At 45.7% G+C, this 18,068-nt stretch overlaps 1 protein-coding gene across 1 annotated transcript in view; it reads right to left on the bottom strand.

Annotated features, from left to right (window-relative positions):
• Positions 1-2,750: 2,750 nt before the first annotated feature.
• Positions 2,751-18,068, bottom strand: part of NSG2 (neuronal vesicle trafficking associated 2) — a 34,063-nt gene continuing 18,745 nt past the window's right edge. Inside the window, exons 4-5 of the mRNA XM_065849285.2 lie at positions 6,259-6,369; positions 2,751-4,703 (exon numbers count right to left, since the gene is read on the bottom strand). Coding sequence (XP_065705357.1) covers positions 4,512-4,703; positions 6,259-6,369 — 303 coding nt within the window. The 3' untranslated portion in view covers positions 2,751-4,511. The remainder of the gene's footprint in view (positions 4,704-6,258; positions 6,370-18,068) is intronic.

Here is an 18,068-nt window from a genome sequence, read left to right as displayed (position 1 = left end):
ATTTCCTCTTGCTCTGCGCTGCCCGTTCACAGCCTGCAGGACAAAAGCCTCTTCAGCGCTAATCCTGCCCAGCCTTTCCCACTGATGAGCGGTTTGGGCATAACGCCAATGCATTTATCACCTTCCTGTAAGTCAGCTTGCTGTGGGTTATTTTCTGTGGTGGAGCCACCCACAAGCCATCAAATTACTCGTCAGCCACCCTGCTGAGTAAAGTAAAGCAGGATTTCACCTTCTTTTTTGCCCCTCAAAGAGCACAAGTCCAGGCGAGACGGGGAGCAGCTACCCTGACTTTTCTGTGCACTGATCCAGGGCTCAGCGGGATCCCTGTAACACCACTGCACGGCATTTTTAAAAAAGCAAAGGCAAAAGACATGGAAGGAAAGAGCCTTCCCTTCCCCCGGCCCCTCCCGTAAGTCATTTTCTCTGGCCTATTTTACAGGAACTGAAAATCTATTAGAGGAATAGCTTAATCCGGTTTGACTGTAATAATTAGGGTGCTTTAAAAAACCCCTGACTAATCGTATAAAATGTGATTGTAGACAGTTCAGTGCACGACCCTTACACTTATCACTTGAGGTATTATTACAAACCAGAAACAGCTGGCAAGCAGGGAGGAGGATAAAGGGGAAAAATATTCACATGCAAAGGAACAGAGCCAGTTCCTTTTCTGCTCTCAGAGGCACCGGCAGCGCCCTCAGGGGTCTTTCTAATGTGGATCCAAAGCGTGAAATCACCTCCAAGACCTGGGACAGACAGACACCGCTGGTTTTGCCCGTGGTGTGTCCCACCAGCCACAGGGTCCCGCCATCAGCATCTCCTCTTCTTGCATCGTTTTTGCAGGCAGTCCAAGAGGATTTGAAGCGGCGGTGGAGCGATTCCCCTCGGAGCGCGCTGCAGTCAGCAGATGTTTGTAGCAACAATGGGCAGCTTTTCCAAAACAAGACAGTCTGTATTAGTCAAGTAGGATATATTGCTTTGGGGTCAATGGGTTTCGGGAGGAAAGCGATGCTTCCTTCCCTGTCTTGGCTGGTAGTCATCTCTTTTTCTCTTGCTCTCGATCTTTCTCAGGCTCCAACAGCCACCATTTCTTCCTCCTCTTCCCGAGCCCATGCTGGGGGCAGCTGAGTTCCCATCATAGCATCACCACACCTTTTGTAAAGCTATTTTTTTCCCACATTTTCTGCCAGTTATTCCACAGGATTTTCACCTGCTCATTATGTCCCTGTCCCCACAACATTTGCTCATCCATGTGCTGACACTTCTCGTTCATCCCTTCCTACCACAGCTGATAGGACAAACAGTCCATGCACCTACCTCCTGCATGACTGTCTCAGAAGATGGATCAACTCTTCCAGTCCCAGTGGCCCGAAAGCATATTTTGGTGGAGAATTCAAAATCTGAACCCACCGCAGCAATCTAGAATAACAGAGAAGATCGCCTCAAGGGACTGATGAAGGGGTTGGAGCTGGCTTGACTTGCCCATCACACCCGTCGGGAGAAGCGCAGGGAAGGCTTTGGTCACCGGTCCCATCCAGCGCTGAGACTGAGCCCTCGCCCGGACACAAGCTCACAAAACCCGGCTCTGTAGAGCCAGGCAGGAGCTTTAGACTTCACAGAGAGATGACAACCAGGACGAGACTGCGCTATCACCAATATGCTACTTCAATCATCCCTGGAAACACACCATCAACCCTGAAGGAGGCTTTTAAAGACTGAAGTAAGAAGATGTACTACAATTTCAATTTACTCTCTCTCTCTGTTACTGTGATTAAAATATGTGGTTGATCTTGGAAGCTCTACTGCAGCTTGTACAAAAACTGTAATAGCAACATTCTCAGTAATGGAACTTGCAGCTGGAGTTGGGTTGTTTGGTTTCTTTTGCTCTCCCATGAGTCTTCCTTGGGTCTTTTTTTTCCATTCTGCTCCACACAGATTTTGATCTTTACTTTATTAAATAGGAATGGTTATCCCCACTGACTCACTTATCTAATAATAACTAGAACCTTTTAATTCAAATGATTTGATTCCTGGGCTTTTTAGATTAAAGCAAACATATGGTTAGAGTATTACTGGGAGAGTGGCAATAGAAATACCACGGTCAAATTATCCCATGACTCAATTCTGCAAAGCACGCTGAATCCTTTCTAATACATTTCGCAAGTACTCAGTGGTGACCTCTAACACCAGAGTGGTTTCTCTCTTATGGTAGCTCAACTTCACAACTCTGAATATATATTTCTTTGGGAGGAAAGCCATCCAAAGGCTTTTATAAAATGTTCTTCAGCCTTTGGGAATGAGCCAATTAAGTGCCAGGGTATCATTCCGTTTCAAAGAGGACTCGAGGAAACACAATCTGCTTTCTGCACAATGTGAGATGAATGTAGTTGTGGTTTCATTAGAAACCGAGCCGCGGAGTTTGGATACAGAGCTCGACTTTTCCAAAGTTCAGCTGTGGCTCTCGGTTTGGCAGCTGCATTTCCCTGCAGCGCTCTCTTTGTAACGGCCTCCATGAAGTCAAGAATCACCCATAGAAAGCAACTCCACTTGCTTGGAAGATCGCCTTGAGTTTAATTACTATTCTTCTCTTTGCAACTGAATAAAACTCCGGTGACTGAAGAGGAAAAGCTCTGAAAATGTCTCCTGAAAGCCGGAGTCGCCTCGGGTCCTTCCCTCGGCATCCCCAGGCACGCACACGTGTTCCCCTCCTCACCCCCCGGTCACCGAACAAACCTGCCGGAGCCACGGAGACACTCGGTCACATCTAGCTTTATTTTAATCCCGTCAGAAAAGTTCAAGAATTACACCAAAAAATACTTCAGTCTCTGCTACCTACTGACAAAAAATACACCACAAAATTATAAACTGTTCAGTGGTTTGCTGGAGTTTCGATTGTTGGTGGAGGGGGCGGTTTGTACATTTGGAGTGAGAAATGAATTTACAGGTGGAAGGGGAAGGAAGGATAGGAACTCAGACAATGGCATTTGGCACTACATTTTTAGCTACGCTATACAGTTATTTATCATGATGCCTGTTAGGACTGAGGAGTTCTGCCCTCATTTACACCCTCTAGTGTCTATGTATGCGAAATGGAGGACAAAACTGCCCAATGTGGGGGAAGAAGGGGCCGGTTCCTAATTTCCATCCCATTCTAGCCATGAATCTGGAAAAGCAGCTGCAGTCAAAAGCGGACCTTGCGCTCCCTGCTCCTGCTGCTCAGCCTCCCCTGCCTGTGCTGCCCAGGAGCGGAGCTGCTTTGCAGCTCAGAAAAGAAGATAATCCTTTTTGTTATTTTTTTCCAAATCCCACCCGTCTGTACTAATTGCACGTGCCATTGGTGGGGAGAGGATGTTTTACGTTGTCCAGGACTGGGTTAAGTTTGGGGTCTGGTCTGTGTTTGCAAGCGGAGATTTGATAGGAGCCTTGTACTTCGAGTGCACGCTATGGCCATCCCTCTCTAATTACCTACAAGGACATTAAATACTGAAGTATCTGAAGCTGAAGGAGGGAAGCAGGAGCGTCCCATTTCATAGGTGAGGGAAAATTAGGGGCTGAAAAGCTAGAGGCTTAATACTGTTCTATACTATAAGCACTCTGGAGAGGCTGCTCAATTTGCAATGGCATTTCTTTGCCTCGTGGTGACCCCCCGGAGGGAGCTCCCGAGGGACGAAGCCTCATGTAACTTGCCAAAGGTCACGCAGGAAATCTTTGCCAGAAGCAGAAATACAGCCCTGATCTCCTGACTCCCAGCCCTGTGCTCAGAATTATGTTCTTGATTTCACTACGGCAGCCTCCGTCTGCTTCCATCCCGCTCCCTATCCAAACACCAACCGGGATTTCAGCCCCAGAGCCCAGCCGAGATCACCAGCACAGTGGTGGCTCATTACAAACACCTCGATCTTTCTGGATTGACTCAGAGCACTGTGCAGGGCTGTGTGTGTTTGCACATCTGTGTGATTGAGGGAGGAAGGGATGCTCACGTTCCTCTGTTAGCAAATGAACACTGATGCTAGATTCAATTCGACAGCAATATATCCCCCCTTTGGCAAGCAAAACAACATCACAATGTCTTTGTAACAGGTTCTCTCTACCCTCTCTCTCAAAAGGATTTCAGCTCTTCCTTCACTGCGTGTTAAGCCATGTCACAGCTTTCCAGCAATGATAAAACTTTGCGGGATTCTCTTTGCTGCTTTTATCCTCTCTGGCTGTTTATCTAATTTGCTTTTTTTGTTTTTTAGTTTCTTTTTCTAACAAATAGTTAAGCAATGATTTAAAAATATTTTTACATCGTAAGGTACAGTCAACATCAAACATGCCTTTGTACAAGAGCTCAACTCGGTTACAAATCAACAAGAACAATGCACGAAAAGAAATATCCATTAAGATGACTCCTGCACTTGGTTTTTATTTATTCCTGCCGTGCTGTTAGCACAGCACCCTCAGCTAGAACAATGCAGTATAGACATGGTATTGCCCCCCCACCCTCCCGCTTTGCCCTTTACCACTTGGTAGCTTTAATGACCTTCTGTCTTGGCAGCCTTGGCTTCGTGGTTTGCCGCTCCTGAAGACAGCCAGGGCGATACGGCCCGGGAGCTGGTCTGCTTGGCCATGCTGTAGTGGCTGATGACGGTGTAGAACCTGCCCCGGGAGTTGGAATCCTGTGCGGAGTAGTACGCGTCCAGCGAGGCCGGGATGCACCGCTTGTGCTGGAAACGGGGAGAAAGCAAGAGAGGTAAAACGTGGTCCCATCAGCCTCAGGCTCTCGCTTTAAAAACCTCAGGGTTAGCTGTTCGCATGGATGACGTGGGACTCGCTGCAGCGAGAGCATCTGCTGCGCAGCCCCGACTGCCCGTCAGCGCCACGGGGACGCACAAAGGTTAGAGTCGGGCAGCAACCCTCAAAACCTATTGGTAACCCTGGTTGCAGCTGATTTCATCTGTGGATGGGAAGTGGGGACTGTAAACCAAAGTCCTGACCGGTTTGGTACGTTACTGGCACGCACAGAGACCGAGACCCCTTGTTGCAGTCTGAGCAGGGGCGGCCGAGCTGCAGCTTCTGCGTGCTGGACTGGAAGCTCTGCAGAGCAAAGTCCAGAATTAATCCTCAGCCAGAGGACGGGCAGAGGCAGAGCAAGGGCTGACGTGTTGCTCTGTTAGAGTGTTTTGTCTCTGAGCTATAGGACGACCACCTTGGTTGGGGGCGGTTGAAGCACAGCCCAGCAGACCAGCCCTTGTCAGGGTTTCTCGGCTGTGCAGACGCTGCCCACGCGTCTCCGTTGTGCCGGCGCAGACACTTGTGTGCTAAGAACTGCACAGACAAACCAATTCGCTTTGCAGCAGCTGTCAAAGTGCAATCAAACAGTAACAAATGTCGGACCAGTTGGGATTCACTCAAGTTGAAGTAGTACCAAGGACAAAAAAGGCCCCAGGTACAACTATTATTAAATGATGAGATAACCCAACTCCCAGTTTAATATGGCTAGCTGAAATCTGAGTCCAAAACCTTTAATCTGTTTCAGAAGTTCAGGTCCAGATCTGATTCTGAAATTCATTACTCCATTCTTACTTCATTTTTATACACCCTAAGAGAATAATTCACAATGACCAATACACCAACATGCCTACCCTGTTTTCCAGCCCACACACTATTCCCAGAGTGGTCAAGACTCCTGTGAGTCTATGAGTTTATTCACAGTAAGAAGTCAGTGGACTATTTTGCCATTTTTTCTTCTTTTAATCTGAACAGACAAGGTAAACGGTTCTCTGTGAATATTCAATGTAAAATCACTGGGCAGCAGGGTTTGAGCAATGAAGCTACATGGTTTTATTATTGATAGAGGCTTAAAAACACCTAAAAATTAACAACATGTGCAGATTCAGATTTCTTTCACAAAAAGGACACAGGCCAGCACCCCAAGAGTTTGCTTTGCATTAAAATGTATGCCAGTAAACCCCAGTCACTTGACCGTTTGGGAAGCAAACGTGGGATTCCAGCTGTAATAAATCCATTCACAAATATGAAGGATTGTTCCTGAACATCTGTCTGTAGTGTTCACCAAATGCTAATCCCAACAATTACAGTGTAACAGTAGCTGATGGAGGCAGATGGAAGTCCACATTTCCCATAACGCTCTTCCCATTTCAACACATTCTTGCCAAATGTTCCGTTTGGCCCGGTCAAAAAAGCAGACTAGACTGTAACCGTGTAGTCAATTAGAGTCTATCATTATCTCAGGCAATTCATCCATCTGAAGTTTCTTACCTTATAAACAAATCCATCTGGGCAACTGTGGTCGTAAGTAAAGGCTTTGTATACCACAAGAAACACTATGCAGGCAAGGAATGCAAGAGCCAGACTTATGAGAATAGTGACCTAAAAAAGAGGGATAATATTACTCTACACATGTTAAAATGGCATACGAGCAACCTCATAATTAAATGACTTATAGTAACAGCCATCCTAACAGCCTGCAGTCTTCACTCCACTGTGCAGTACTTAACTAAGCATGGTAATTGAATGAATGCTACATCCAATAGCCCTGAATTCTCACATCATTTCCATTCCCCATAGACCTTCAGGAGTGCACATTCCTGTGTTTAATCCCTTGCAAATGTATGGGTTTTGCTGAGGCATTTGGTGTTCTCGGTGGCTTTGTGTTCCCATGCTCAGCATCATCTGCTGGCCCAGCAGGACCTGTCAGCAGCCAGACTCCACCTTCGGGCTCTAATCCGTCCAGATAAGCTGCCTTATAACCATGGCAAGATCCTGCTTTTCTGATAGCAGAGCCAGGTGGGCAGGTAGGATAAATGAAGCCTTTGTAGGACACATCCCTTTGTGCCTCCTAGGCAATGTGATGAGGATAAGTTGTGCCTTGAGTACCCTGCAGAAGGGAGGCTGGGAGAAAGGGAATCCTCCTTCATTTATCAATGCTGTGAAAGGAGAATGCCCTGAGCACCGACTAATCCCAGCCTGTAGATCCCACAGCACGTCCAAGAGCAGATGCCGGTGTTGGAGGTATCAGACACAACACCCTCTTTGGGTCAAACACTCCCCCTCTCCTCATCCCCAAGCAGGTCGCTTTGCTGCACCGTTCTGTTCCATTGCGGTAGCTCCCTTCTCTCCAGCCCTTCCAGGTCCCTCTGGAATAGTTCATTCAACAGCGAGTTTCCTGGCCCCATTCAGATGTCTGGACCTGATTTTAGCTGAGCTGTGTCCTCCCTAAGGACTGAACAGAGGTCCCAAATGCACTCTCATATTCCTCTTCCCCAAAGCTTTCTTGGTCACAGGTGGTCATCCCACAAATGCAGCATAAATAGCCCTGGACTTTTACCACCTAAACACAGCAACCCCTCCTGTCGACACTGCTGTCTCACACTGATCTAGATCGGCGTGCAAAAAACAACCATAATCCCTGGGGCTGCAGTGTTACCATGCAAACCAGAGTTTCTAAAAACTCGCTCCCACCCAAATATCAGGGCTGCACCTACCAGTACTAGAGGCAATCATCACCATTTACCGCCCTAGCGAGGACATTTTTGAGCTCTACCTTGTTATTTAGGGTTCATCCAGCCTTTTGTTGTTGCAGTTATGTCTTAATTTTCTTCTATGGGTGTTCAAAGAAACTGAATAGTAGATACAGGTGGAACTTGTTCCTCAGCTAATATAGAGGAGATTGGTGATGGTAGAAAGTGGGGAAATACAGAGATAATTCCTACAGTGTAGTGGACAGGCTTGTCAAGAACAGCAGATAATAAAAAGCAAGCTGCCCACAGAATTCATCAATATAATATTATTAATATAAAAATAACATTATGTAATACTAGTAATATTATATCAACAGAGACATACTAATTGCTTAACATTGTTTCACACTGAATTTTGCTCTAATTCTCTCCTTCGGTCATGGTAGCAGCTGTAATTCTGACAAGCTCTACGCCATGCAACGCCTGTACAGACTCCAAGGGGCCACGGGAGCTGCTTGCAGTGCAGGAAAAGGCTTCTCACCCTCACCAATCCTGCAGAAAGATGCACTGCTTGGTGAGATGTGTTCCTGTTACACATCTCGCACGGCACACTGGGGCTGTTACCCAGAGAAGCTAAAGCAGCCCTGGCAATGCCACCTGCAAAGCTGGAAGATCCAGAGCTCCAATTTTGGAGGCTGTTTTAAGACAAAAAGAACGAAGGTAAACCTGCATGTATGGTGTTAAATCTGACCCAACAAATCCAGTTCAAAAGTCAGGAAAGAGAGGGGTGTGGAGACTGTATCTAGTAGGAGAGTTCATAAGTTCATTGTTAAGTCAGAATATTTTAGAATAAAGTATTAAAAGGTAAGAAAATTGGGGCTAACAGGCTTTTCTGGTGATGAACTGAAGCCCCAACCCGCCTTTTGGAATAATTGCCTGTATTAACCTCCTCCGTGGGGCCTAATTTGCTGCAAAATGGGTCAGTTAAGCAAAAGGCAGCTGCAGAGGGAGAAGCACTTACTGCTGGATCTCATCAGAGAACACGTGTAAGAGCCCTGGTGTGCTGACAAGGCAGCCGGGAGCAAAGGAGTGCAGTTGTACGAATTGCACGAGTCTGACCAACAAAATATGGGCTCCACCTCCTTTCCATCCAAGCACACTTGCCTGCACGTTCGAATGGAAACGCTTCAGACCAGCGTTGTGGTACCTTGTCCCTTTTCATAGTGCTGAAGAGGAAGAAGTCTCAGTTGGATTTAATGGAGATGGAAATGTAACTTGCCGTAATTTCTGCCCCAAAGAGAAGTCAGATTACATTTGAAAATAAATGTTAAAATGTCACTTTGAAATAGTATAGTTGAAAGGTGAGACTTCCAGATTAATTATGCCAAGACTCTCTACTTTTTCTAATAGACCTGGGAATAAGTCCCCTCTCCAACAAGACCCATCACAACCCAGCTCTGGCAGGCCAGCGTGGAACAGCGTTTCCCCATGTAGAGTGAGTGTCCATCCTAATTAAAAGAGGAGCATGTTAGGCCTGGTACTTCCACCAATGACAAGTTATATAGTAATACAAAGATGACCAAGACACGAGTCCCCTCTGAGGTCAGTTTGATGGTACTAAAGCAAGATGTACATCTTGCTCTACCAAAGCAAATGCTTAGAAAGCAACTCTGGCTAGAAATTCAGACAATAAGAAATGCCCGGCTCTCCAGTTTGGCTGCTCTAAATACCTAAATACCACACACAATGAAAAAAAGAAATCTTGCTTGGCTTAACCTGAAAGAACAAACTTGTGCTGAGGGCAAAGGAGGAGAAAAAGGGCAACGAAATTACACCAAATGCCACCAGGAAATGCGTGGAGTGAGAAAGTACCTCTTGTTCCTGAGCAATGAGAAGCTGCTCATCCTTTAGCTTTCTTTAGTAAATACAACCTTCCTAAAGTTCTTCTTTTAGCTTTCAGAAAAAGCAGGAACAAAGCCTGGAGCAAGAATGAACGCCACTTCTTCTGTTAAATCCCATGCACATGCACAGTCTATGGAAATGACCATTAGTAATGCGATTTGACTGGTTCCTTTCCTCTTGTCTGCTCACTGAGCTCCTAAAAATAATAAATTCCCCTCTGCTCTGTCACTCTGCTCTGGCAAAGTGCTGACACCCCATTCATCACCCCAGGCCCAGGTCCCTCCCTTTGGGCTGTAACTGAGCCCGTTCTCACCTCCCTCCCGCTGCTTCATGCGCTTGCAAAATTACAGCGTGACACAACATTACCCACGATGACACATCGTGTAGAATTGCTCTGGGATGAAATGTCATGTAAAATGTTAAAACCCAGAGGGAAGGGAAGAAAACTCCACACCCCCTTCCCGCCCCCACATATTTTGCCATCCAGAGCTAAGATCCACCTCTCAAGCTATTCCAGAACATACAAAGCTTCACGAACATTCAAACACCAAAGAATCACAGAGCTGCAATACCTAATAAAGCTCCACTCTTTTTTATGATGAACATGAACCCTGGAAGACTCTAAGCAATATAAACACTCACGGAGGGGAAATAAAATGTAGTGTGCAGATAAAACCTAGAAGTGCTGCAGGCACGAATCTGTCACCTGTGGCAGCAGAGGGGGATTTGCCTGCCCCTTCCCCACAGTCTTACACGACTCTCAAAGGTTCCCTTAGGAGAGGAGTGTCTGCTGGAATGGAGAAGAGAAAACATCATTATCAGACCAAAAAGCTCCCCGTCCTCTACAAAACATGGGAAGAGGCTCTTAACGTCCATGAAAGACAATGTCAATCTCCCATCCACAACAGCGCACCTGGCTTGGTTCCTCCCTGCCTTTCCCACAGATGAAGTTAATGTTGCATTTTCACACCACCATGGGCCAAACAAAAAGATAAATCCTCATCAGGACGTAAGCTGCCCCTAGGTTTTGCTCCAGTGAGATTAAATCTAATTGCAATGGTGCTCCAGTTAACCTGGTTCTCACGCTGTCCATTGAAGTATCCGTCCTACTCTCTTTGATTTCAACAGCTGCCCATGGCTTTTTTTTCATCAAAAATTCACTTTTTCCCTCTCTAGCTACAGAGAAAATCCTTATTTAAAAGCAAACCAGAGAGCAATGCCACATCCAAACAGCAGGGCGTTCTTTTAATAGCCACTTTTGTTGCAAAGGTTCTACACTTTCATTCCTTATTGCAAAAGATTTTGGATTTATGCCCTTAGTTTTCAGAGAGGGGGTGCACCCTTCACTCCCCATGGCAGTCAACAAAGGCTGAGAGCTGCTTGTTCCTCCAAGAATCGAACCTTAGGGGCTCCCTTTGGTTTTTGGGAACACTATTGCGCAGAGCAGATATTCCTAAGGAAGGATTTTCAGACGGCAGGTGGGGAAGGTCCATCAGCAGATGGCAGTTCCCTCAACTTTACGCACGGTTTGAACTGAGTTGATAAGTGTTTCTTTTCCCCGTGGTGAGTGGATGCAGGCAGCTCTCCATCAGTATTCGGCATCCAACCCGCGCTGGTGAGCTGCCGGGGGGTGGTTTTGTTCCCACTTAAACCACGTATTACTCGCATTAGCAGCTGGAGGAACGTAACTTATAATCATGGCCCCGTGTCTGGGCTTGTCATTCCACCTTTACGTTTCGTTCCAGGCTCCCTCGATGGTGTCACACGCTGCGGGGACTCAGCATAAACATGGTAAACAAGAAATGATAATAATTGGATAGGGAGATGAAATAACATGGGCGTTCAAACGCAAACCACCTCACGGTGAAGACATCCTACAGAACTGTGTGGCAACACCTTTTGGAGAAGTAAAGAGCTGTTTTCTCTAACCCAAAGCAGAGTTATTCCATTAAATTAATCATGATTAATCTAAGAAATTTACTCTGTACAACATCACAGTATCACAGTATGTTTCGGATTGGAAGGGACCTCAAAAGATCATCTAGTCCAATCCCCCTGCTGGAGCAGGAACGCCTAGGTGAGGTCGCACAGGAAGGTGTCCAGGCGGGCTTTGAATGATTGGCAGAAGGAGCTTGGTAAGATTCCAAAAAGATTCGACATTTGTATGGAGAGCCTCCGCATGGCTCGAAGTAGGGCTTAATAAAACAAAAGGTAAAACCGCCTCTTCTTCCCCCACTGAGTTCTTGCATTTGATGGTCATTCAGTCATTCAGATCCAGATCCACGAGGGCAGTCAGGTGTCTAAATCTCCTTTAGTTTCCTACAGGACACTAAAGTCATTAGGCACCTTTTGTAGGCTCAGGTGTGTTCAGAGGGGTAAGAAACTGTCCATTGAGCTGTGACACATCTGCCTCTGCGTCATTCCATTGAAGGAATTATCTTGGTTCTTATTTTCACTTTGTAGAAGAAAAAATACCTTGAATGAAGCAAAATTTAAAAATTGGCAGAAATTCTGTCAAGGTTATCGTCACAGAAGGGCATGAGAGCTACGCTTGGATAGGCAACGAGGCTCTTTCCATAGTTTACAGCAATGCCATTACACCTGGAAACCCATCAATTCATTGCCAACCCAGTTAGCAGTGAAAACTTCGGGAAGGTAATTTTTTTCCCCGTCATCTCAGAACTTCTTCCAGCTGATAATTAGATGTAAGACTGACGACGTTAGATCTCAACATGAAAGCTATGGCTAAAGTGAAAGCCTCAGGAGCACTTCCCAGCTCCTGGTGTCCGTCCGGACTGCCCCCACCTGCATGCCAGGATAAAACCCAAGCCTGAATCACTCCATGGTTTGAATCCGGGCTGTTAACACAAGAAAACCCAGGCATGGAGGCAGGGAGGGAGCCACAAGCTGACAGGTCACTGGGATGGATCGACTTGGGGCATCAGGACTCCAACATACACCCCAAGAAGAGCTGCTCCACTGTTTAGACTCGGCCAAAGAACAACTGTGGTGCATTGCCCGGCCCCCTGTTGCACAGCCTGAGCTGCAGGTAAAAACTATTCGGCTGCACTTTGTCAAAAATGGCATTTCACTTCTGGTTTTTTAACAGTCTTTTTGTTATAAGTTGCTGCCTTCTCTGATTTTATAGCCTCTGAAAATTTGAAAGGCTAACTGAAAAAAGTGACACAATTGGGTCTTCATATTTGCTTGATACTGTTCAGGAAGATGTAGGATTTGTCCTTTATTATTACAGCACAGCTTTATTCCAGATGGTGTCCAGATTCTTAAATAGCATCTCTCAGGAGATGCTTTGTAAGAGGGAAATGTCCTTAGTCATGTACCTAAATCTTCAGAGCTACAGGAAAATATCCTTAAGAACGCATGGCTTCTTACATGGCACTTATGCAGGTTTCTTTTTCATCCTTCATCTTGGAATCCATAACCATAAACTGCCCCCAATTATTCTAAGAACACTGAACGCCATCCATGAGGATGGTGTAACCCTGCGGTTCAAAAACACCTCACATCTGCTCCACTATTTCATGGGTTCTTTTCAGCCCAGCAATCGAAGTCCAAAAGACTCACAGGGCAGATAAATGAGAGGGTCATTTCTCCAACTACCCTAAAGCCTCCAAGGTGTTGATCTGAAACACCACCAGCTGTTTGGAACAAAATGCCAGTTTGCTATCCCTGCCATGTCCCCATCTCTGCAGGTACCACCTCACCCGGACGACACCAGTGACCCTCTCCAAGTTTGCAAACCTTATAAAGAAACACCCACCTTCCAGGATGACAACGTACCCACCAGCAATTCCTCTGCGAGTGCAGCACGAGTGGGGAACAAGAACGCCATGTATCTAAGCGATTTGTCAAATAATTAAATTATGCACACAACAACTAGCTGGCTCAATTATGTTAGCCAGTCTCCATCATGTAATATAATTTCTAGTGGCTGTTTAGGCACTAATAGCCTCAGATCTTTTTAACTGTGTCTGGTGCCAGCTGCGATCTGCGTGACGTCTTTCTGTGCCAAGTCAAACCCCTTGAAAGGAAAATTCATGGCTCATTTGCCAAGCCCCCATTCCTTACAGAAGGTCTAAAATGACATTTTCAATAAGGCTGCTTCCACCACTGAATATTAGTGGATTTCTACTTAGGTAGAAAAAAAGCTGTTTGGTTTGCTTTTTCTTTTCCGCCATTTAATGTCATTAAAAAATCCCTCATCAGAATAGGCTGGCATACTGAGATGCTATAATATTGCTTCTAGGAACACCAAATAAGTACATGACCTTTTTGGCAGAACATACGGGTATTTAAAGGTCTTTCGTTTCATTCCCCCTCTCCTAGAATAATATTTTCTCCCCTTTTCAACTATCACAAGCCTTCTGTCCTTATTTCTGTGACTCTGCTACCTTCTAAAGAAGAGAAGCAAAACCCTACAATTAAACAAGTGGGGTGACTCAGGGCCACTGCTTATAACGGTGCTTTTCTTCCCAAGCCCATGGTCCTGACCACACCTGACACACCATTTCATGAGCTGAGCAGTGCTGGAAGGGGCTTCCTTCCACATCACTAATTTGAGATGGTTTTTCAATTAATGGGATTGCGGCAGACAGATCCATCATCTCCGCAGATGACCCTTCATGCTGCAGTTTCCCATCGCACTGTGCAAAGCTTTGGTTGTGACAATTCCTTCGGTCCCTTCACGTGGGATGTGACAACGGGTGCCTCAGCTCATCAAGGGCCCTTTTAAAATGCATTAGGAGGAATACAAGACAAATCAAGTCATCAATAAAATGTCTCCTTGCCTACCCTTTGCCTGCCAAGACGTAACCTCTGAAGAGTCTCATACATGCAAAATCACCCCCTCTGCCCGCTTCCCTCAGGTTGCATTTGGTGCAGGGAAAGCATCGGGAGCCAGGAGTAAGAACATGGCAGAAGACTTGGGACATGCTGGTTGAGTTTCTGCTCCGCTGCCTTTCTTTGGCAGCTGATCCACACTCGAGTGCAGCCCCAGGGCGAGCTCCCTGCTCACAGACACGCCAGCCAGATCCACCCAAAGCTGCGAGTGTCTAAGTCCCCAAAAGTCTGGCTTTTTCTGGGCCTGTTTGTGCAAAACCACCCAAGCACCAACACCATGTGCCAGGGCATGAGATAACGTTCCCCTGCCGCTCCCCGGTCTCAGCGACTTCTTGGATAAAACCAAATTGAAGTTCGAGCTTGCACGAATTAAAACACCTTTGTTCAGTGCACCCTTGTGGTTAAACAATCAATTGGAAGTTCATTTCTTCCAGAAGGTCAGCATATTCATATGCATTTCAGCATCTATATCCACCACCACGGGGCAGGAAATAAAGCTAATAATATGGCAGCATTCATGGTCCACTACACCCATTTCTCTTAAAAAACTCTTATGTGGGTGCTTCATAGAAGGACAAAGTGAGGACTTGGTGAGCAAAGTGTCCCATGGCTAACTTAAGAATTAAAAGCCTTTCCATTTTAAATTAGCAATGTGAAGCTTTATTGCTGCGAATGACTTACAAAAGCTACTCTTTCAAAAACAAACAACAAAAATGAATCATCTAGCTGATTACGATGCCTTCAAAGGCATGAGGCCAGTTCCATTAGCTGTGGATCTGACACAACAGGCTTAATACATCTGCAAGGACTAACGAGAGGGAGCTCAGGTCTGTTTAACATTCAACCAGCAGCCTGTATTGCTTTATAAATAGAGAGAATGAAACAGGACATGGGGGAAAAAATGTACGAGTGAAGCATTTCACTTCTCTGATTATTTTATTTTTTTAGCATTCTGTGGTTTGGCTATAAGACTCAAAATGGACTTCACGATGGTCAATAATCTTTGCTTTGGCTTCAGTCTGCTGAAAACCCTCTCCTCCATCTCCTTCGGTCCCTTTTGCTACATTGCCCGAACTGGTATTAAGCACATTTCACTCCACCCCAAATGCTGACAAGAAAATTACTCAAAAAATCAGGTTTACTGTAGGGTGGCAGAGGTATCAGAACGTAACACGGCTTTGTGTTGTTGCAGACAAAGATGTAGCGTAATACATCATTCAGATGAAATGGAAACTGCAATTACATTTTGTAATTAGCAGAATGGGTATCTCCGTGCAGTCGCTTAGGAAAATCTTTTTCGAACATTTTGTTCCAAAGCATAGGGTTAGTGGAGGTTTCTGCTCTGTAACTCCGTTCTTCCTCCAATATATCATAGTTCAGAGAATTTAGATTCAGCGGGTCTGCCCCACAAACCCTTAGCTGTGAATATTCTCCGTGACTTCCATTTTTAGACATTTTCTGCACAGCAATTGACTTTCTTCTTCTCTCTGAAAATCAATTAAAGGAAAAAAATAACCCCAAACAAGCCTGTTCCGCTGATTACTCTGTCAGTGCTCGCAGATGGGAAAATAAAATATATTTGAGGTGATTCTTCTGACTTTGTAGAACAGTATGCACCTGTGTTTCTATAAAAATAAGCAATGATCCATTTCATACAAAAGCTATGTCTTTATCTTCTTTTCCTCTGCTTTGCTAGGTGGTCCCTAAGCCAGCCGTACAGAGCATTCCAGTTAAATCAAAATATAGGGTTTTTTCTGTGTGTTTTACACATGGAAACTCTTCCTGGATTCAGCTTCTTGGGACCCAGGCTGTACCAGAGGGCAGGGATTAGCTGAGAACTCTTACAAAAAGCACGGACTTGTACCCAGACAGGGAAACCCTGCAGGGTTTATAGCACCAGACCTTGAGATGTGACCAGAAAGATCTGTTTTCTGCCAGCTTAGCCACAAATCCACAGTCGGCTCCTCCCCACAGCTCCGAATTGTCGCTGATGATCACAAACGGCTCCATCAATCTACCTGCGTGCCAGCTGTGAGACCAACTGGGACAGATGTGCCCGATCCTCTTCTCTTCCCACCACAACCAGAGGAGGAGGAGAACGATTTCTGAGCCCAGGCAGAAAAATGATGAGGGACATTTCGCACCTCCCTCCAGACACACCGTAACTGAGAGTCTGGATCCACACAGGTGCCCGTTTGCGTCGGATGTAACTGGACGCAAGGGCAGAAAGGGCTGGGCAGTGGATTTTTGACAAAGGAGAAACTGAGACCCTCTGCATTGCAGTGGAAAATATTCAGGCTCCCAAGCCAAGGCAAAGCTTGGCCTTTAGAGACAAGTCATTCCATCACTGTCTGGAGAAGACCCAGGTGTAGTGAGGGCCGCCTGACCCCCCCTCAAAAAGAACATGCCCACCGGGAAAGGAGATCGCCTGATGATATTATAGCTGAGAACTCCCCAGGGGAGCAAACCACCCTCTAAATCAATCCCTGCAGACTTAGATCAACCCCTTCACACCGACACCTCTCCAAGGCTCAATGGGGAAACACCGAACCATCCTCAGCGCTGGTGCAAAAAGATGCCTGAACATCACCCCGACTGCCTTTCTGGTTTTCCTCCCCTTCATTCCCTGTTCTCCCGGATCACACAGCCCATCGGAACGCTGCGCAGCCTGGAAACATCTCAGCCATATTAGCAATTATCACCAAAGTGAGAAAAATCCCTGTGTATCAGAGCGTGTTCCCTCCCTCGAGCACCGCGCACATTACTCAGTGTAATGGGATCTTTCAGCAGCCACTCTGCATCGCCCAGATAACCGATGTGATGTGGCAGTCACCATGGTAACGTTGTTATTGGTGGTATTAAAAAGCAGTAAGGAAAATGGTCTTGCTCACGCTCAGGAGTCCTTTCTCTAGGAGTTACTCCTGCCATCTAATAACTTAACAATTAAGGGAATCTTGTTTTGTAGGGTGCGGATGGAGATAAACCAACTTTGTTCTAAGTCTTTCACATTCGGTCAGACAAAAATAATTGTTTCAAGGCATGAGCATTTCAATGACCAAAACATTTAAATGGGTTCCACTATATTTTAAGAAACTGTTGAAAAGTGTGTTGAATAACGACATCCCACGGACACTGGACCTGCATCTATCACAGCAGTTTCAGGGTGGAGAGAAGTGAAGGTTGATCTAGGGATAAGAAATATCTTGTCATTGCATACTCAAAAGGAACGGATTGCATAGCCAGTGACAACACTTGCAGATGACTTTTTCCAGGTAGATATATTGCTCACAAGAAAACATCTTAAATATCTCAATTTCTCCCCTGTACACCCACTCCCAACTTATTCTGTTAAAGACAAGTACACAGTTTAATTATTCCAACTTGGAAAAAATGGTAACTTCAGCTTTGTTAAGAAAATGATCCATGAAAAGGAAAGAACCGTGGAAGACTTGAGAAGTCAGATAACTACAGCAGGTAGATATAATGCAGCTAATAGTTATTAAATCACTGTCTCCCCAAAAAAAGTACTAATGAATAGCTCTATGGTGTTTAGTGATACCCTGTTTCCCTGAAAATAAGACCTACCCTAAAAATAAGCCCTAGCATGACTTTTCAGCATTTTTGAGGATACACTGAAAAGCCGCTCCAGTACCTTTCCTGGTGCTATTTGGAGATAGAACAATCTGGGCAAAGTCAGGGCTAGCGCAGGTCTGCCTGCACTCAGCGGGTCCGACTGCACTAAGCAAAAATCCATCAGCAACTCTTCAGCTTGTTTCTTCTCAAGCAGGATGCTGACGTGTGGAACACAAGCTCCAGGTAAGTGACAGTCAAGAAAGTGAGTAGAAA

The sequence above is a fragment of the Patagioenas fasciata genome, chromosome 14 (genome assembly GCF_037038585.1).
Source record: "Patagioenas fasciata isolate bPatFas1 chromosome 14, bPatFas1.hap1, whole genome shotgun sequence".
Taxonomy (NCBI): domain Eukaryota; kingdom Metazoa; phylum Chordata; class Aves; order Columbiformes; family Columbidae; genus Patagioenas; species Patagioenas fasciata.
Note: the sequence above shows the minus strand (reverse complement) of the source record. Positions and strands in the feature narration are given on the sequence as shown.